Source organism: Cimex lectularius, unplaced genomic scaffold (assembly GCF_000648675.2).
Source record: "Cimex lectularius strain Harlan isolate CLEC.00 unplaced genomic scaffold, Clec_2.1 scaffold49, whole genome shotgun sequence".
In the NCBI taxonomy this organism is placed as follows: Eukaryota; Metazoa; Arthropoda; class Insecta; order Hemiptera; family Cimicidae; genus Cimex; species Cimex lectularius.
The window spans coordinates 1,935,231-1,955,388 of NW_019392644.1; the positions used below are offsets into that span (position 1 = coordinate 1,935,231).

The following is a 20,158-nucleotide window of genomic DNA, read 5'->3' on the forward strand; positions in this document are numbered from 1 at the left end:
AAACAGTAATCTTGAAAAACCCATGATTTAATACATAAAAATCATGCTTTGCCTACTTCTTAACACTTGGTCAGAAGGCATAAATATCTAAAACTGTGAGGTTGTGATGTAACAGAACATTTATAAAGTAAGAAAAATTGTGTTAGTATTAAAATAATAATAATAATACCAGTATATTCTTGGTTAAACTAATATGTGGGTTCGGTGAAGTACACTATTCACTCAGTGATATAAACGAGCTAAACATTCAAAAGAATTATTTTTTTATAGCTAGTGAACAACTTTGGGATTAAATGCATAAAGTTTTAATTTTCTTATCATTAGCACGGTCTGTAATAACTATGAAACAAAATGTGTTTCCCCTTAAATGGCACGATCTTATATTACATAAATTAAAGCAGGAGTTTCTCCTATAATACATTTATTCTTAGAAAACAGAACACAATGGCTAGTAAGACACCGCTGCAGTGATCGGAAAGGATCTTCTCATCCCAAGACATTTCTCCCTGTCGATGAAGATGCTGTTGACTTTGGTGTGGAGGTCGGCCTCGAGCGTCGACCGGGTCATCAAAAGTTGCTGATGTTGGGCCTCTGCCTCTTGCAGCTTTCGGTGGAGAACTTCGATCGTATCGCCGATCTCTTGCACCTCTTGTATGAGCCTGTTGGAATATCGAATATGGATTATTTATACAAAATGGTCAATATTATCCCATTTATTATTTGTAGTTGGTTGTAACGAGCCAAAGATTTCATAAGTTTCAATCAATACTATTACCAAGATGGTTCATGTATTAGTAAAACTTGAAAGTTCTAATGTAGTAAACTTTAAAAGTTTCTTATAGGAATGTGCTCACATTCAGTAAAGAGCAAACATGTACACAGGGTGAGTCATTTTTTGACGCACCATTGGAAAATCAATGCGGGTGCGTTTAAATCTGACTCGAGGCTTATTTCCTTTGATTAATATGTTAATAAAAGAAAGTGAGTCAATTTTCGGTGCACCATAGGAAAATCAAGGTTGGTGCGTCTAATTATGACTCGGCACATTTTATTTTGTTAGCCTTGTACCAAAAAATAGGCGAGTCACTTTTCGACACACCATTCGTTACAAATTAGTTTTAGTAGGTTGGAAGGAAAATAAACAAAACCAATATTATTAAAACATTATTCAAACACAATGTAAAAATTAAAAAAAAAAATTCTTCACAAATTAATCTGATTAAGGTTTAAGAGTATTTTTTTCGTCCGATCATCGTTTTACGATAGACTAGGCTACTGTGTTGCAGCAAATGGAGGTCTGTTTGAACAATTATTGTAATGATTTTGAACATTTTTGATTTGCTAACAAAAGAGATTGTTACATTTATTTAATTTTTTTACTTTACCAGAAAAAATACTCTTAAACCATAATCAAATTAATTTGTTAAGAATTTTTTTTTTAAGTTTTTACATTGTGTTTGAATAATGTTTTAATAATATTGGTTTTGTTTATTTTCCTTCCAACCTACTAAAATTAATTTGTAACGAATGGTGCGTCGAAAAGTGACTCGCCTATGTTTTGGTACGAGACTAACAAAATAAAATGTGCTGAGTCATAATTAGACGCACCAACGTTGATTTTCCTATGGTGCACCAAAAATTGACTCACTTCCTTTTTTTAATGTTAAAATCAAAAGAAATTGGCCTTGAGTCAGATTTAAACGCACCCACGTTGATTTTCCACTGGTGCACCGAAAATTGACTCACTTTCTTTTATTAACGTATTAATCAAAGGAAATAAGCCCGCGAGTCAGATTTAAACGCACTCGCGTTGATTTTCCAATGGTGCGTCAAAAAATGACTCACCCTGTATATATGGTAGGCATAGAAACCCAACAGGCAATTTAGCCCCCAATAAATAACAAAAGTCAAAGAATTATTCAATGATAGAAGGTTGTCTCAGATCATGTCAGCCAGAGGTTCATCGACAAGAGACCAGGGTGCTGTGCATTGCAAACAACTGGGAATTGTGAATTGTTGCGTGGCCAACCATGACCAACTTTTAGAAAATGTCCAACAGTTTTTGCTTTTCCTTTCCTCCCCCACTGTTGTGGGGAAACCAATGTAAAAGGGGACCATTTGAAAAGCAAATGCATTCAATGGGAGGTCATTGTGAAGTGGAGGGCTAGTCAACCATGATGTGACTGTACAGGGCCAAAAGGAGTCGATTCTCAAAGAATAGAGTTGCAGGATGAGTCACCTGTCGAGGATCTAGGAAGCTGTGGAAAAAAAGATCATGGAAAACACTGAAGAAGGTGAAAGCTGATGTTGGCTAGCATCGTTTGTAGTAAGTCCTCTCATAAATAAGCTCATCCCCAAATTGAATGAGAGCGAATCATGACTAATTATTGAGGTATTTTTTGTGCATAACCTTGCAATTAAATTACAAAACGTACCGATTTTGTGCAAAATCTTTGCACAGTTCGATATCTTTACGGTGAGCTCGTGCTTCTAATCTTGTATGTGCGACTTTCATTGGATTTGTCTTATCCATTATTGCTTTTCTTAAGAGCTCTAAACTTTTTTCAATGTCGAATATCTCTTGCTGGACCTGAAACAGAAATTTGTGAGAAATGGTCTGGGTGTTTAGTATGATCGATGTAATCACTTTATGCAGATGGAGTTGAAGCCGGTTTTTCACTTCGAGTACTTCGTTTGACCTACGTGCCAAAGCTGCATTCGTATCGTTCCAGCAATTCCAAATCTCGTTAGCACAGGCGTTAATAAGATTTGCAGCATCAGACCTCAACTGGGTGGAGATCGAGCGTTCATTTTTTGATCTCAGCGCTATCCGGTTAGAATTCTCCGACCAAGTCTCAGGTGTCGTAAGCCTGTAAATTGACAACATGTAATATTTGAATGTTATGGGAAGCAGCAGTTCTTATATTACGTGTTATCATATTTATCAATCCCACCATAGTAGTTTATCCCTCTTGAAAAATTATTTAACTGGTGGCATACATTATCAATGGCCAGGGCAGATTCCTTCGATCTAACATCCGTCTCGAGTTCATGTTGAGATGCTCTATTAGATCGTAGCTAAAACAAATACAAAATCATCAAATATTTATGCGAAATAATTAAAATATTACATGCCTGTTCATCAATTTTTTTCTTCATTTCTAAAAGCTTTTCCCGGCAGGAATGAAGATTTTCTATTTCTTTCAATAAGTACTGCTCGGGCTGATCATGTACGAGGTCAATCCCCTGGCGGTGTTCCCTGTGGTACAGACACTCTTGGGCAATGTGCAGAGGCGGTTCGCAGTCTTGCAGCGCTTTCTCAACCGACCGCTTTGTGTCCTGAAGAAGGTTCGATTCTGTAACAACCTTCTCAAGTTCGTTGGCCACTTCATTCCGCCAGAAGACGGTGTCTGTGAGGCGCTCTCCCAACCTTCGTCCTGTGTCTCTTTGCGCCGCTGTAGTTTTCTCATCAGTCATTCTTATTTTTTCCAAAGGAAAGTTTTTAATTTAAAGCCTTTTTTTTTATAAACAAAGCGAACGATACCTCATTATCCGAATCGCATCAGATCTAAGCCTTTCTGAGAAATTCCTGTTAGTATCTGCCTCATTATAGTTGGAAATAGAGGCTTGAGACCACTCGTACGGAGTGTACCTAGAAAATTATTTTGTAAAAATTGCTAACATCCTAGTTTGCCTATCCTTGCTGATTTAGATTGTCAGACAGGTTTCAGCATTCTGCCATCTTCAGTGGGGATGATTATTAATAAAAAATTAATGTTGGTGAGAGGTCATTAATGATATTTGAGAATGGTTATCCATCAAACAAAATAATTTTGGTTAAGAATGGACACAGATAGTTTGTGATGGTTAAGGTTGGTAACAGCATAAACAATTTTTATGATGCTATACATCATTACATTTAAGTCTGGTTACTAATGGTAAAATTGTAATTTATAAAATTGTTTATGCTTTGTCCATAAATATTTTATTTGATGGCCACAGCCTTCAAACCGGCAGTGAGGGGAGACAGATGAGGACAAAGCTACGGGTTCATCACGCAGCAGACATGAAGAAGAAATTTTACACACAAAAACTTATGTTAACGAATCTTCTTTGTTAGAAATTTACCTGGTATAAAGGGCAGCTCTAGCTGCATGGGATGGATTTCTGTCGAACCCCGTCACAAGGTTGGGAAACCTGAGTGGTTCGGTCGCCATGCCTTTGGGGGTGAAACAGGGATCCATGACCTGATTTGTAATTGTGTTCGCACCTCTGCAATCAAAAGCATTACATTTTTACTCCAAAAAAATTCACGTTACAACTGTATAAAAATATTCTCACAATGGATTTAATTCTACAGTCTCATAACCGAGCGTCGGCCTCCATGGGTGAGGCCTCGGTGTATCATAAAATGACGCGGTCTTCTGCCCGACCAACGGGCCGTTCAATGGTTCCATGCATGGCTGCGCACCGGCCGCACTCCACGGTTGAAGTTGCTGTAGACACATTTACAATTTGAAGTTACAAATTTTTTTTTTTCGCATGGAAAAAATCTACTTACAGTGTACATGACCGTCTTCCCAGACATTTTTTTAAATTGTATTTCACAACACAGATAATAATTTTAAACAATTTTGCACAAATCCAAAGTTTTTTTGCCAAAATTTGACTCCAGCACACAATAGTGTGTTTGTTTTTTACTTTCAGCTGTTCGTATAAACAATCTGTTCGTTTTGTAATTTTTTACATTCTAAATTGTTTAAAAAAATTATATACGTCTCTTCGTTCCACATAAATAAAAAACACTTATAGTTTCTCTCTTTAAATTTTTATTTTTTCTATTGTAATTCAAAAGTAATGTCTCTCATTAATCTGAAACCTTAGCACAGCTTAAGAATGGTAGACTGTGCACGCTCCTCCATATAATAAATGAAGGATGACTACCGTGTAAAATATTCATTAGCTGATCCAGGTTGAAGAAGATACTGGCTTTGAGGAGAAAATTGCAAGAATCTGGGAAGTATATAAGGAATCATCATTGTCCTCATTTCCAGGTTGATATGATTATATATGTGGTGACGCACTACAGAAATCTTCTTCCTCCCAGGAACCGATAACATATTTACGGCAAAATTGACCGCCATACCATCTGTGCTGAATGAGATCAGGCAGATCAACCTCAACCAATTCTGCACAGACTTGCTCATCACGGTCTTGGCCATCTGTAATATATTCTCTATTGACCCGCTAATCTTGACAATACAAAAATTAAATTCATGAAGTAAAGAAATTAAAAACAAAAAAATATTGCCTGGATTCTAGGCCATGTCAGCATAGAAGGTCATCAGACCAACTCTAGGACTCCTGTAATCTGCAGATGACAAAAAATTATATATAAAGTTATTCGTGGGAAGATTGGCAAAACCACCAGGTTAATGACCTGGTCATTAGATAAATGGTGACCACTAGATAAAATTGGCAGTCAAACCTTGGGCCACGGAAAACATAGACAAATGATGGTGATGAAACGATTACGAATTGGCCACACCAGTCTAACGCATGGGCATCTAATAAACAATAAACCATGCAGGTCAAAATGGCTGTTAAAGAATTATTAGTAGAGCGTAAACAGCACCACATAGAACAAAGTGTCTCTTGTTCATGAATATCAAAAACATTAAAAAGTGGATAAATGCATACGGTTGCAGTTGATAGTTTAACACACTTAGTTTTTCTCATCTAGAATGATTTATTAGTGTGAATGTTTGGGTAATGATTTATGGCGAATTCACGGTCTCTATAGACCTACCAACCTAGGTTAATTTTATATAACTTTTTTTAGAATTATTGTATAGCCCAGTTTTTAATTGTATATATGATAAGTTTCTAACCAATTTGTTTGTATTTATTAACATGAATGATGGCAGGTCGTCAGCGGAATATCTAACACCCTTCAAAACTTAGATTAGGTCACTTTATACTTTCATAGATTTGTAGAGGAGGTGCAGAGCCTTTTCACCACAGACTAATTAAGAGCCCCAAAAGTTGCATAAAAAATGTAAAGTCGCCCTGGAAAGTTATATTTTGTTAATATTTTAAGTATGTTGGAGTGAAGTTTTATGTTAAATAAATAAATATTATCGGCAGACAGATTGTACTATGCTTTGTAAATAATCATACAGCTATATTCATGGAAATAAAATGTATTGAAAAAATTAATTAATTAAAAAACAGAAACAGAACAATTGGAAAAAAAATTAATTGTAAATCATGGTTTGAGAATGAGGCTGAATTATTGGTACTTGGTACGTTCCAACAGATAGCACTAGGGATTACCGTTGTCATTAGTGACATACCATAACCAGAGTGTACCCTCAAAAGCTAAGTCTTTGAACAGTTATGATAATTATATTTTTATATTGTCTTCAATTTGTTTCAATCTGTCAGTAATCAGTATAAAAAAAACCTTGAAAAGAAAGATTTTCCGTAATGGATGACAAGCCTGATTCAGCTCCAGAACGTAAAAAAATCACATTACAGTAAATATATACAAATATATATTTGTATTGTTCGATCAGATTGCCCCGGTACGAAGAGCAGTAACGCTGGCAAGGCTTCAACCTGTTCCGGCTGCCCAAACCAGTCGGTATGCTTATCCGCTGATGGAAAGTCGGCCGATCCGGGTAAGTCGATTTCAAATTTATCATCGTACATACCTTGCTGAAGAACACTTTTGCTTCAAGGCGAAGAACTGGTCAAAGCGAAGATGTCGACGATTCAGAATACGATACTCGTCCTGTCAGGGAAAGGAGGCGTTGGGAAGAGCACTTTCACAAACCTCCTCGCGAGGACGCTTGCTTCGACTGACACTGATACAAAGGTGGTGATATAATATAACATAATTTAATTAAAGAAAACCACATAAATACAATACAAATTGTCCTTTTTAAGCCAACTCCAGTCTGTAAACAATTGAGCAATGTTTTGTAACAACCAATGTAAAATTACAGAATGGAGAATGTTCCAAAATTTTTATAGGGCGTAGGAAAGACTATTTTTAGAGACAATCATTAAGGTATTAAGATGTCCACTTTCTTATCAATGTCAACCCGTTATTTTTTATATATTTTTAACATCCCATAAATAAGTTGTTCTATCCTTTTTTTTTTTTTTTTTAAAGATGGTTCCTACTCACATTAAGTCATGCATATGGTCGGGAACATTAGAGGATCTCAAAGAATTCCTCCAACTAATTAATTCTCTACACCGTAATATAAATTTCACATTGGAAATTAACAAAGATGGTTGTTTGAACTTTTTAGACCTAAAATTGTCCATAATAAACACCTAATAGAAATAGACGTATATAGAAAACCCACAACTACAGACACTATGATTCCAGCGGATTCATCCCCCCGTGTTCCCAAAAGGCTGCTGGTTTCATTTGGCTCATAGACCGTATGTTAAAACTTCCATTAACACCTACTAATTATAAAAAAGAATTAGAAACTATTAAAACCACAGCAAAAAAACGGGTATCTAGAAATATTTATTGATAGGTTGCTAGTTAAAAGAATTAAAAAAAAAAAAAAAAAAACTTTAAAAGAGTCAACAATAGGACTCAGCCACCCCACCATAAATGAATCCAAGGTTTCCATTGTTTGCCATACATTGGTGAATTATCAGAAAAAATTAGTAAAATTTTTAAACAGGAAGGTTTTAGAATAGCTTATAGCAGTATGTGGTCACTAAAAAATATCCTCTCGAAACCTAAAGACAAGGTAGACAACTTGGCAAAAAGCGGGGTTTACCAACTCAATTGTAATGACTGTAATATTAAATATATAAGTCAAAGCGGCAGAGAAATAAAAACGAGAGTAAAAGAACACTTGCCTAAATCGAGCAGACTTGACATTTACGGACCATCTAAAAGAAACAAAACATAATTTCAATTCAAATTTAAATACAACAGTGTTCCATAGTTTCAACAAAGGGAAAGAACTAGATTGGTTTGAGAAAACTTACTGTGAGTAGGAACCATCTTTTTTAAAAAAAGGATTGAACTCCACACTCATTCCATCATTCATAATTTCTATTAAGTTGTTCTATATGTGTTCGTTTTAAAAGACTTTATTGTTTTCTGGTGATTGGTTATTTCATACCTTGATTCTAATGAGAGAAAATTGATCCGTTTGTAATTTTAGGACCAATTGGGCGTGTATATTATGGGTCTGACAACTTTACAATATTTTTTTGCAATAATTTTCATATATATCAACTACAGTGGCAGAGTGGTTAGGCATCTGACTCATACACTCCATGCTAGTGGTTCTGGGTTAGAATCCTGACAGGGCCAGGCTCCGAAAATTTGGTACGGAATACTCTTCCTAAGCTTTCACGAATTCTAGATCTGTCGGTGTTCAGTCAGTTTTTACGTAGTTTCCCACCTCACATGCTGATCACTAATCCCACTTAAGTTTAACGATACAAAATTTCTAGAAGCTAGATCTTTGAAAAATTTACAAGTGAGAAACAAAGTTGAAAGCAACAGCATTGTTCAGGAATGTTATTTACAGGCTGGATGCTTTAAAAGTGATACAGTAACACAAAGCCCCTTTTGATTCCTCTTAAGCACAGGAAAATTAATTTTTAAACGTCCAGCATTTTTAAAAAAAGTTCAAATCTAATCAAACAAAATCAATAATGCAATTAACTTAAAAACAGTGGACAAGAGAATTGCAAACAGAGAAAAAATTCTGATAAATAAGCTTTGTGTTTTAAAGTCTGCCTTTAATCACTTGTCAAGAAATACTTGATAAACCTTTTTTAAACTTTACCTAACTCCTGGAAATTGCCAGTGCCAGTATTGTCGTATCGCCGGCGAGAATTGTAACAGGCTGTGTCTTGATTCTGAGGCCTAGTTTGTATTGATTGATCTTTGTCCTGTCACTGGGTTACTCTTGACCCGGTATGCTTTCAATCAATAAATTTGAGAACTTTTATTGACAAATAACTTTTTTAAATTTTATTTTATTTAACATTTTTTCCCCATTTACATTCCTTTACTAAAGAGTAAATAAAACAGAAAATTTACATTAAATAGTTCAATTTACTGTTAAATTATTATTTCAAGGTTGCTGTTCTCGACATCGACATTTGTGGTCCTTCGCAACCTAGGATGATGGGAACAGTTGGTGAAAAAGTCAGTTAAAATATTGTTATTATATTTGTCCAAATGTATAAAATTTAAATTAAATGTTTTAAAGGTACACAAAAGCGGTTCAGGTTGGTGCCCTCTGGTGAGTCGAACGTTGTCTTTGTCATTTTTTAAATTATACAAATATAAAATATGAACGTTTTTCAGTACATTGAAGACAATTTGAGTGTAATGTCAGTCGGATTTCTTCTGTCGTCCGTCGAGGACGCTGTGATCTGGAGGGGGCCCAAGAAAAACAGTAAGTTTATTTCTCTTTCGAATGCGTTCATTTATCTTGGTTAATATTGATAAAGTTTCTACCCTTACCACATTGTATTTTCTTTTTAGTGTTAATTAAAAAATATATATATTCACTGTTGCAGTTACACTTTTCAAAGTGTTAAATACAAAAATTTTTAGAAACAGAGAGATTTTTATTTGGCTGAAACTTCAATCTAAACAAATTTGGCATTTTGTGAGAAGAGCATTCCTGCTTCATTAAGACCTTACAAAGTCCCTAGCATTTGATAGAGAAGTAATTTTGAGATTTATCCTTGACCACACTAGTTATAGTTCTGTAGTTTGGTTGTTTAATCTGTAAGGCAAATTTCACCATCCTCGGTGATGGGTTATTTTTTCACAACCGTAACCAGTCATAACTGACTAACCCAACTATCTCAATATCAGCTGTGTAAATGACAAAACTACTTCAGATGCTAAATGACTAAACTGTAGAGAGACTATTATTAAATTGATATTAAAATTGTTTGCAGCAATGATAAGGCAATTTTTGTCTGAAGTGGATTGGGATGACCCGCTTCACTATCTGATACTTGATACGCCACCGGGAACGTCGGATGAACACATCTCTTCAGCGAGGTACCTGTCCAGTGCAGGAGGCCCTGTTTTCGCCGTTGTCGTCACCACCCCTTCTGAAGTCTCACTGGCTGATGTAAGGAGAGAAATATCGTTCTGCGTAAAAGTGGGCATCAAAATCCTAGGCGTGATTGAAAACATGGCTGGTTTCGTTTGTCCTAAATGCCAGGTATTATTAAAAATAAACAAATAAAAAGCATCGTTTATGTTATTTTTATTTAAAGGTGAAATCGGACATTTTTCCATCTGACAATGGCGGAGGAGCTAATATGGCGTCGGATATGGGCATCCCGTTTTTAGGTTCCATCCCATTGGATCCTCTTCTGGCAAGAGCTTGTGACGAGGGACAAGATGTTGTCAAATCGATGGCAGACTCGGAAACAATAATCGCCGCACAGAAAATCAAAACAAGTATTTAATAATTTTCTAAAATAATAACTGTGTATTCATGTACAATTTTTAATTTCAGGAATCCTTGAAGAAATCGATAAAACAAGAAGATTATAAGTGAGGAAGTTAGAAGTGAGGAATATACTTATATATTTATAGTTGAACAAAAAAAGCTATTTTTATTATGTTAAATTTTGTAATTGATTAAACAATTACATATTGCAGTTGTCGCCTATTTTACATCAAATCCTCTTTTACAGTATTAAATAATTTAAAAAATAAGCTTCCTCCTTTATTTGTAATTGACTTTTTCAGAAGGCGATTATATGGAAATTAGACTTTAATTCTGAGAGTTTATATACGATAAGGACTGCCATCTGATTTTTTGAAATTGCAGTTGTTTGATTTTTTGTCCATGTAATACAGCCAAAACTATTCGGTTGCAAGGTATGCTCTCATAAGGGGTTCGTTTTTTCAAACAGATGCAAGCTGGACTTTAGAAAAATTAGCTTCGTTTTGTACTCTAGAGTTCGGGAGAAGATGAAGGACGAGAATAAGAAGCAAAATAAAAATGTTTGGCTTCATCTGAAGTGCATGGAAAAAAGGCAGTTCTAGATGTTGTACATCTAGAACGTGCTCATCATGCAAGGTAAAGGTCCTGGGTTCGAATCCAGTGGCCCTGCATACGAACCCGACATACTTACAAATGTTTTTTTTTTTTCAAAAACACCGGCACCCTGAGGGTTTATATGACCTCTGCTTTTGCGAACCCTTGTTAAAAAAAAAGAAAAGATTAGTTGAAAATTAGAAAGTGCTCGCTTTCTAATACAAACTAAGGCACTCCAAACTGTTAAAATATCAAGTCAGAATTTTAAATGAAACATTGGGTGGGGAGGAGGGAGTGAGCGAGAAAAAGAAAAGAGAGAGTGAATGAGTGAGTGAGAGGGATAGTCTTACGAATTTTTTTTCTAAATAATGAAGTTAGATCAGTATACATTTTTCTTGTATTAAATAACTACTACTTAAAAAAGAATGAAAAATGGACAAAGCACTAAAGAAAATGACAATAAATTGAAAAATAAAAATAAAGAACAGTATATATGTGTGGATTTGAAGAACAGGATTTGTGTAATCTTTTTTTTCCGGATTTGTATATGGAATAATAAATAAAATGTAATTGATTTATAATTTTTATAATGTGTCATTGAGGTGAAAAATTGTCACCTCATGACTTCCAGCAATACACATCAGTTTTCTAACCACTTGATCTACCATAACTTCGGCCCCCCCTCGATGACGAAACCCGTTTGTGACAAAAAAAACAACAACTACCTAAATATAAAAATTAGAATTCAATTAAACCATTATTTTAGTTAATTAGCTAATAAACCAACTAACACTAATAAAACAACTAATGAATATGTATATATCTGTGTTGAAATGCATAGTGAAGAGAAGAAACAACCCTGCCAAATCTAATAGTATATCCTATGCGATCAATCAGCCTTTTCTCTACAAGTACTTACTATGTCTCATGGATTCGGGTTGTAATCAGAATATAGTTTTGGTTGTTGTGTTGAATTATTTTCCCCTATCCAAACTAATCACCGCAGTGATTATTGAGAGAGCACTTTGCCCTTGTATTGCTCATCAGGACATGAGTGAGAATATCTTTCAACCCGGAAAAATGACTTTCATTAGCCTAAGTTAAGAAAAGTTATTTATTTAATGCTTGCAATTTAAGTAGTTTTTCCTTGTAATATTGTGCCTGAAATCAAGAACAGTTAAGTTCAACACATATGCAAAGTAATAAATGTAATATTGTCATCTGCACTGTACGAATGCAAATTTCCAATTGGAGTAATAAAATTACTGGAGGCCTCATTTGAGTCCTTCCACCTTGACAAGACTTAAGACAATTAAACAGTACACCACAATTTTAATGTTAAAATGTGTTGTTACAGTGACAACTTATGGCTAAAAATTCACGAAAAAAAACAAAAAAACAGTAGTAATAAAATTTATTGTAACATAAATAAGAGAAGGACCACAGTTTGGTCCTTTGTTTTTATAAGTTATAATATACAATGGTTTATCGTATGTACATGTATAATATATTTCTAATAGTGTATAATTAATTACAAAATAAATCAACAGCTGGATTTTATGTAATCATTCTGATCTTATCCTTGCTGTTGTAATACATCACAAGGAAATTGAGTGGCTGACAAGTGAGTGAGAGGGAGAGTTATACAAAAGACCAAGACCAGCTTAGACTTTGAGGATTTCTTTTGTTCAGTAATTCCTTCACTACTAAAAAATGAAATGTTAAATAAGTCTAAATTTATCTTCTAATAAATACCTATTGCTTCCAAATGAGAGAAAAAGAGGAAGAAAATGTTTTTTATCTGATTTTTTTAAAGTAACATTAACAATATATTTGTATTACAGTAGGTTTGGTGAATGCAATAATAATAAAGTGTTGTGTTGAAATTGTTTTTTGTACCTGCGTATGTATTTTTTTGAACATCCTCTGTAATCCGAATACTCCCCTGCAGCAATTAGCTCGGAATACCAATAGAACTCTGTAAATGTAATTTGTACAAACCAAATGCCAACCAACCAATACTTTGATCAATAAATAAATTTGTTTGAAGAATTCACATCACATCTACAAACCCAAATATGAAGATGCCAAGACTTGCCTGACGGATGAAAACAGGGTGGGTTGATCAGGATTGAAAATGACCAAATAGGTTTATCAACTGGTATCTTTCAAATAAAATTCATAAGTGTCCGTCAATCTTATTTTGGCGAGCAAGTTCGGGGTTAAATTGTGAATAGTATTTTTGTTTTCTTGCTGCTGGTGGGTTGGCAGGTTGAGGAAGAGGTTTACCGGTCAGCTTGGCGAGTACGAGTTCCCTCCGGGCTTTTTCTTCCGCTTCTCTCCTGAGTCGTTTGGCCCTCAGCTCCTCAATGGTAGGCCTGTCGTCCTTCCTCGACTTTTTCTTTTTGTGCTTTTTAAGAGCCGGCTCTTCTTTGACGTGTTTGAGTAAGCCGTTGATCTTTTCCAGGGGGTCATGTCGTCTTTTCCTATCCGTCTCGACTTCTTCGTCCGTCGGGGCGTAGCGCTCAGGCAGTTTGTTGAACCAGGAAACCTTTCCCGTCGACTCAACCGTGTCTTGACCGAGGTATGTCAAATAGCCTATCTGTTTTTCATATTTTTCCTGCTCGTCTTTCTTTTCACTTTCGTACTCTTTGTTGCTCCTTTTAACGGAGCTCTTTCCTTCTTCGAGTTCTCTGAAGAAATTGACGTGCTCGGCTTTTTCACGGCTGCTCTCGGGCTGGGAGCCATCGTAGTTGCTCCTCGATGCCTGCCTCAAAGCTTCTAAGCGGGCTTCCTTTTCCTGTTGAGACAAAACAAATCAAAACATCATTCACACAAACAGAATATTCAATTGTCTTACGGCCAGCTCTATTCTCCTCTTCTTCTCCTGTTCTTCTTCTTTCGCCTTCGCTTCATCCCTCCGTACCCTCGCAATGTTCTCCTTCGTACGGACATGCCACCTAAAAACAATAAAACCCCATTAATCCGAGTTCGTCCACTTACAAAAAAGACAAATATGTCCGGCTTACCGTTTTTTAGGCAAAATATTCATCTTTCATCAATCTGGAATTCTACAAGACTTCAAAAATCCTTGTAGAGAACCTTTTCTTCTTCGAATTTTAAGATTTGTTTTTATAACCGTGACCACCTCTACCCAGAGGTTAGCGGCTTTACGTTATAACCACAAAGTAATCGACGTAACCATTCAGTAAACCACGTTTGTCCATTTTATTCCCCAATTTATCAATTATAAAAACTTTTATCAATGCTGACCGTTCGTGTTGTCAGTGTTGATTTTTAATTGAAATCGGCAATTGCTATCATGTAAATAGTAACTCGATCAAACATGCTTTCCAGATTTCTCAGATCATCGCTGTAAGTTTCATGAGACTAAACAGTCTTGAATGTCAATTTTTTATATTACATAAATAATTACTGTTATTTGTATAATTTCAGCGTGAGGCGTATGTCGTTGAGCAGCAGTAAAAGGTCTGCATACGACTCGGATGGCCGGACGGTTGTTAGCTCGCTCAACAATGAAACTGACTCCGGCGTACTGATTGATTCTATAAGTGAAGTAGGATTTATTTTTATGATTCACAGATTTTTATTAACCATTCCATCTGACAGTAATACAACCAGCCGCACATTTTCCTCTGTCAAGAGACCGACTAGGGCTGTATAACTTTTAAGTCTTTAATGATTTCTCGCATAAAACTCATGCTTCATATTTGAGTGTGACACATGATCATGTATAAATGTTTAATATTATGGTTCTGCAGCTTAAATTTCATTGTTGGAAAAAAACATGAAAACATAAACTACAATTAATTAATTTAATAATTTATATTATTTGTTTTTAATTATGGAAATAAATACCTATCAATGTTTTCATTAGTCGCCAATCTCCTGGCGATATCACTGTATCCATATTTGGAAACCTTCCTATGTTATTAAACGTTACTACATGGAAGTTTTTTACTTTTTTAAATTTTTTTTATTATTGTTAAATGAGAAACGATCATCTTGGTCCACCGTCTGCATTGGTGGTTCTTTGATGTGCAAAAACATAGGTTATAGTTTATGCACCTGATTTATTGAACTATTATAACTATTTTTTTTTTAAATTTCTGGCTCAACTGCTAGCTCCCTCACAGACCTTTTTGAATTTGAAGTTCAGACCTTACTAAATACCTTCGTACCCGGTATTCAGGGAGGGAGCGAGGGAGGGATAGAGGGGTAGAGGGGTAGATTGTGAGAGGGTGGAGAGGGGTTGAGAAAGGGAGGAAGTGAGAGAGGAAGAGGGAGAGGGAGAGGGAGAGGGTGATGGAGGGAAGGGGATGGGAGTGAGGGGGAGGGAGAGAGAGGGAGTGGGTGGGAGGGATAGAGAGGGGAGAGGATTTGAGGGAGAGAGTGAGGGAGAGAGGGAGAGGGAGAGAGGGTGAGAGGGAGAGGGAGATAGAGAGATTGTGTGAATGAAATGAAGAGCTGGAGATTAATAATATTTTATGTAAAAAAAAACTATAAACTAATTAGGTTATGCCGTTATGGCATAATTGTAATTTAATACCATAAAAATATTTTGTTTTTGTACATTAATTAATTCACCGATGAAGATGTCAAATGGACAAAAAAGGTAGGCTGATCAGGATGATCGGAAATGACCAAATTACAAGGTTCCTATAGACTTAGAGAAGAAATTGCACATTAATTTTTATTTTGTTTTTAAATCTAGTTGGGCTTTAGATTGAACAATGGCATGTTCGTAGTAGGACCGATGGCGATTTTTCCCAATACCGTTTTCAGCTGGAATGTCAAAAATGATCGTGACATTAATGAATCATCGCTGACTTTTTTCAGCAGGATCGAGCCCAAATTAGGTAAACGATAAAAACAAATTTTTTTTGTATTATGTATTGGTTTTTCTTTCCTTAGATGTTCTTATAATCGGATTCAGCGGCGACTCCCTGTACTCGAGACAGTTGTGGAAAAACGTCCTGCCGTTTTACCACAAGAGCAACATCAATATGGAAGTCCTCCCGACCGAAAAGGCCATCCCGACTTTCAACTTTCTATGCTCGGAGAGACGTGTCGTAGGGGCGGCCCTCATCCCTCCCCTAAAAGTAATATTCACAGAGGATACTGTCTAGAACTAGAAACTGATGATTGTTACGAACTAAATGTTAAATGTTTAAAGCTTGTTGAAAATTAATTTGTAAAGCAGTCAAGTTTTGACATCTATTCTACTTTATAGTAGAAGCCATGTAGTTTATTGTAATTATATCTTTTATGTAAAAATTGGAACTGTTTTATTTATAATTTGATCATTTCCAGTCATCCTAGTTGTTTTGGAATCTTCTGTTTATAACAAAATATGTAATGTAGTTTTAACAATGAAAATTAATTATAATTGGCCTCGTAAATTATATATATTTTTATTAAGTGAAATTATAAATTTTTCTTTAATTACTCCTCTGCACAGTCGTATTGCACGACTTCAGTTTAGAAAATGCTTAGGTTTATCCCAAGGGCTTTGCTAAGGAATAGTTAAGTCCTTTTACAACCTGTTCCATCGTCAATCCATCTCCGTACTATATTAGGGCCCCTTCCTGAAACTTGGGGCTACCATTTTCCAAAGGGCTATTTTTATGAAGAATCTGTTCAGGTTTTTCTTTCGTCAGGTATTGTATGCCATCTTAGTGTAATTCTCTCCAAAATTTTGTGAATTCCTTAGAGCTGGCTTTTTTTCCAGAGTATCTCAGAAGTAAAAGAAGCAAAAAAATAAACATTTATAAACATTAACAACAAAGTACTTTGTTACTTAAAACAAAGTATATTGTTTAAAGGCTAAATTAATGAATGTGTTTAAAGTTTAGATTTGAAATTTTGTAACGTTTGAGTACTTTGAACTGGGAGTTTGACGTGTTAAAAATATCTATGTAAGGTTGAAGTTGATTTATTAGTCAGAGAGCTGTATAAGCTATATGAAACTAAAAAATTCCACGTCTGACTTGATGTATGAACGAGTACAGTAACTCTCTTATCACGGCTTTCCCAAGGGCCAATCCCAATTTACGTGTTAAAATAGGGCCTGTTTATTTGCCAGAGTGATTTAAAAGTCGGTTCATTTCCGTTGACGTGCGCGAAATATCCAGACCATCTCGGCTTATCAATTTGGTACGTGTTCATCGGGCCAAAGTTAAAGTCGCTCATGAATTATGACGAACTTAGCTTTCTTTTTATTTATTTACAAAATCTCGAATATACAGTCTTTAAAAACAGTGTCTTGGCAAGACGAATTTAACTTTAATTTAGGTTTCGTGGTACGATTGACCGAATGGTAAAAAGGAGGGGTTGAGATGGGAGGTTGGTGGCCGAGCGGATCGAAGTCACTATAGCTCAAGTGGTGGAGCAGCGGCGTATTTAGCCGAAGGTCGTGGGTTCGAATCCCGCTCGTGACACTTAGTTTTTTATGACAACCAAAACCTTAATTAAAGATTAATTAATTGAAAAGAAAATTATATAATATATGTTTTTATTCTTGTTTTCCTGGTTGTTAACTTTTTATTTATTTATTTTTTACTTAATACAATTAGCAATAAAAATAAAATTTTTAGATAAGAAAAATACGTGAATGAAAAATGAAAAAAAAATTGCTGTAAAAAGAACATATATATTAACCGTACACCTATGCTTAAAAGTAATACGTCATAGCTCCTTAAAATATTTATTATTATTTTTTTTTATTATTTATTTTTTTTATTTATTTATTTTTTTTATTTTTATTACAATCTGCAATTATTATTTACAACATGTAATTTGCGGATACATGAACAACTATATATATATGTACAACTATTTACATTGAGGGGAGAAAATAGTCAGTGCTATCCTCCCTNTGAATTTTCCCTCCTAATTGGTCAAGCGGACCACGAAAAATAGTGAATTTGAATAAATATCAGAGTTAGAGACAATAGTGTAAATAAATAAAAACTACTAAGGTTACGTGTTTCCCCAAAGAAACGAGACTGATGAAGCCCCCGATTGGAATCAATAAAAAAAAAAAAAAAATGAATTCGATGGTTGTCTCGTGACTGATGTAAGTTTCAAAAAACATTTTCTTTATCATGCCAACATTTCAATCTTTATTGAAATCATTTTCATGATCTGGGATTTACAAACAATGTTTAAATTATACAAGTGCATAATAGATATGCATATGAATTTATACGATAATGTACACAATATAGAAATTTTAGGTTTAATCGAAGTATTTGTACTCTCTCAAAGTGTGGGTTTTCTGTGCACACGTGTCACGGTTGTGTGACGTGTTGAGAGTGTTAGTGAGATATTAATGTTTTTTGTTTATACACTTGCAGTTAATAGATTATACGATACTTGCAGATATAATTATGTCACATCTATTAAACACAGTTATAACACAACTTCCTATCTATCTCACAATCTCTAAATAATCATTAATTAGAATAATTACATTTATTATTTATATTTTATTTTATTTATATTTCATTTAATAATAATTAGTAGATAATTATTTTTACTACTGGGAATATTGACTACTTTTTCATCTAGTTCGGTCCAAAACGGAAGTAAAAACGTTTGAAGTATGAAAATCGACCGAGCTATCAACGAGATATAACAGGAAAAGCGATGGGTAACTCAGGAAATTGTTTTAACTACTTTCCCATCTAATTCGGTTCAAAACGGACGTAAAAACGTTTGAAGTGAGAAAATCGACAGAGCCTTCCACGAGATATAAGAGGAAAAGCGATGGGTAACTCAGGAAATTTTTTTGAATACTTTCCCATCTAATTCGGTTCAAAATGGACGTAAAAATTGAAGCCTCGGTTGGGTCGAGAGTTGCGAGTTAGCGTCTTGACCTGTTGCTACTTCAAATGGATTTCGTGTATCAATCTTCAAAAAATTAGGTCAAAATATCCACAAAACCTTTTTGAAACTAAGGAAATATCAAACGTCTAAAAAAACATTTGAAAAGTATCTTTTTTTTAAATTTATCCAAGTTGAAGCCTCAGCTAGCGATTTTGGGCTGTTGCTACATCAAATTGATTTCGTGTATCAATCTTCTTAAAATTTGGTCAAAATATCCACGAAAATTTTATAAAACTAAGGAAATATCAAACGTCTAAAAAAACATTTGGAAAGTATCTTTTTATTCGATTTATCCAAATTGAAGCCTCGGTTGAGGCGAGAGTTGCGAGTTTGCGACTTTGGCGTGTTGCTAATTCAAATTGATTTCGTGTATCAATCTGCTTAAAATTTGGTCAAAATATTATGAAACTAAGAAAATATCAAACGTCTAAAAAAACATTTGAAAAGTATCTTTTTTTTTTTTTATAAATTGAAGCCTCGGTTGCGAGTTAGCGACTTTGGGCTGTTGCTACTTCANTGTATCAATCTTCGTAAAATTTGTTCAAAATATCCACATACAATGATATGGTACACAGATGGCAGCATGTAAAAGAATCACATCGAAATTAGTCAGTGAATGCATCCAACATCTCCAAAACCTGGGGAAACACAACCTGATGAAATCTTGGGTGCCAGGGCACAGGGGAATTTTGGATAATGAGAAAGCAGATAGTTTGGCCGGAGGAGGATCTGCAAGACTATACATAGTCCCCGAACCTATTCTTGGGATAACAAAAACAAATATAGAATCCTCAATCGCAGAATGGTTCCAAACAAAACAAAAGGAGAAGTGGATAAACTGTAGCGGTGCTAGACATAGTAAACTTATGATGAAACGACCCTCACCGATACTGGCAAAAACACTGTCGCAATTGGAGAGGACCAAACTCAGAGGAGTGGTAGGACTACTAACCGGTCACTGGCATCTGAGAAAACATCTACACAACATGGGTATATACAAAGATGATCCCATCTGTAGATTATGTAATGAGGAGGAAGAAACAGCCACTCACATCATCTTCGAATGCGAAGCAACAGCTCAATGGAGGTTTAACCTAACATACGGAAAAAACTTAGAGAATCAAATTGCAGCAGCGACAGTCAATGACCTGATACTTCTAAGAAGAAGGATTGAGTCT

The 20,158-nt window shown here is 35.1% G+C and overlaps 4 protein-coding genes across 4 annotated transcripts; 2 read left to right on the plus strand and 2 right to left on the minus strand.

Moving 5' to 3' along the window:
- Positions 1 to 404: 404 nt before the first annotated feature.
- LOC106665944 (tektin-3-like) lies at positions 405 to 4,726 on the minus strand. The gene is made up of 9 exons (XM_014392769.1): positions 4,562 to 4,726; positions 4,342 to 4,496; positions 4,129 to 4,272; positions 3,545 to 3,652; positions 3,136 to 3,478; positions 2,930 to 3,078; positions 2,648 to 2,870; positions 2,436 to 2,590; positions 405 to 659 (listed from the first exon to the last, which is right to left on the minus strand). Exons 1-9 carry the CDS (start codon positions 4,586 to 4,588, stop codon positions 449 to 451), a joined length of 1,515 nt encoding a protein of 504 aa, XP_014248255.1. The 5' UTR covers positions 4,589 to 4,726; the 3' UTR covers positions 405 to 448.
- Positions 4,727 to 6,352: 1,626 nt separating this feature from the next.
- On the plus strand, positions 6,353 to 10,653 carry LOC106665946 (cytosolic Fe-S cluster assembly factor NUBP1 homolog). The gene is made up of 9 exons (XM_014392771.2): positions 6,353 to 6,520; positions 6,579 to 6,683; positions 6,744 to 6,880; positions 9,134 to 9,202; positions 9,267 to 9,299; positions 9,365 to 9,455; positions 9,970 to 10,241; positions 10,297 to 10,483; positions 10,542 to 10,653. Exons 1-9 carry the CDS (start codon positions 6,490 to 6,492, stop codon positions 10,577 to 10,579), a joined length of 963 nt encoding a protein of 320 aa, XP_014248257.1. The 5' UTR covers positions 6,353 to 6,489; the 3' UTR covers positions 10,580 to 10,653.
- Positions 10,654 to 12,468: 1,815 nt separating this feature from the next.
- Positions 12,469 to 14,192, minus strand: LOC106666028 (leukocyte receptor cluster member 1 homolog). The gene is made up of 3 exons (XM_014392899.2): positions 14,099 to 14,192; positions 13,930 to 14,029; positions 12,469 to 13,869 (listed from the first exon to the last, which is right to left on the minus strand). The coding sequence occupies exons 1-3, from the start codon at positions 14,119 to 14,121 to the stop codon at positions 13,249 to 13,251; spliced, it is 744 nt and encodes a 247-aa protein (XP_014248385.1). The 5' UTR covers positions 14,122 to 14,192; the 3' UTR covers positions 12,469 to 13,248.
- Positions 14,193 to 14,271: 79 nt separating this feature from the next.
- LOC106666030 (NADH dehydrogenase [ubiquinone] 1 alpha subcomplex assembly factor 3) lies at positions 14,272 to 16,373 on the plus strand. The gene is made up of 4 exons (XM_014392900.2): positions 14,272 to 14,444; positions 14,526 to 14,646; positions 15,805 to 15,949; positions 16,005 to 16,373. The coding sequence occupies exons 1-4, from the start codon at positions 14,416 to 14,418 to the stop codon at positions 16,217 to 16,219; spliced, it is 510 nt and encodes a 169-aa protein (XP_014248386.1). The 5' UTR covers positions 14,272 to 14,415; the 3' UTR covers positions 16,220 to 16,373.
- Positions 16,374 to 20,158: the final 3,785 nt, after the last annotated feature.

Bases quoted from the DNA above. Each gene is read 5' to 3' on its own strand.
- LOC106665944 (XM_014392769.1), bottom strand. From the start codon at position 4,588: ATGTCTGGGAAGACGGTCATGTACACT. The intron at 4,273-4,341 runs GTGAGAATATTT...TTTTGATTGCAG, and splicing joins ACTGTAGAATTAAATCCATT to AGGTGCGAACACAATTACAA. The intron at 2,871-2,929 runs GTAATATAAGAA...GTCAATTTACAG, and splicing joins ATTGATAAATATGATAACAC to GCTTACGACACCTGAGACTT.
- LOC106666030 (XM_014392900.2), top strand. From the start codon at position 14,416: ATGCTTTCCAGATTTCTCAGATCATCGCT. The intron at 14,445-14,525 runs GTAAGTTTCATG...GTATAATTTCAG, and splicing joins AGATTTCTCAGATCATCGCT to CGTGAGGCGTATGTCGTTGA. The intron at 15,950-16,004 runs GTAAACGATAAA...TTCTTTCCTTAG, and splicing joins CAGGATCGAGCCCAAATTAG to ATGTTCTTATAATCGGATTC.
- LOC106666028 (XM_014392899.2), bottom strand. From the start codon at position 14,121: ATGAATATTTTGCCTAAAAAACG. The intron at 14,030-14,098 runs GTAAGCCGGACA...TATTGTTTTTAG, and splicing joins AATATTTTGCCTAAAAAACG to GTGGCATGTCCGTACGAAGG. The intron at 13,870-13,929 runs GTAAGACAATTG...TTGTCTCAACAG, and splicing joins AGAGGAGAATAGAGCTGGCC to GAAAAGGAAGCCCGCTTAGA.
- LOC106665946 (XM_014392771.2), top strand. From the start codon at position 6,490: ATGGATGACAAGCCTGATTCAGCTCCAGAAC. The intron at 6,684-6,743 runs GTAAGTCGATTT...TTTTGCTTCAAG, and splicing joins TGGAAAGTCGGCCGATCCGG to GCGAAGAACTGGTCAAAGCG. The intron at 9,203-9,266 runs GTCAGTTAAAAT...AATGTTTTAAAG, and splicing joins TGGGAACAGTTGGTGAAAAA to GTACACAAAAGCGGTTCAGG.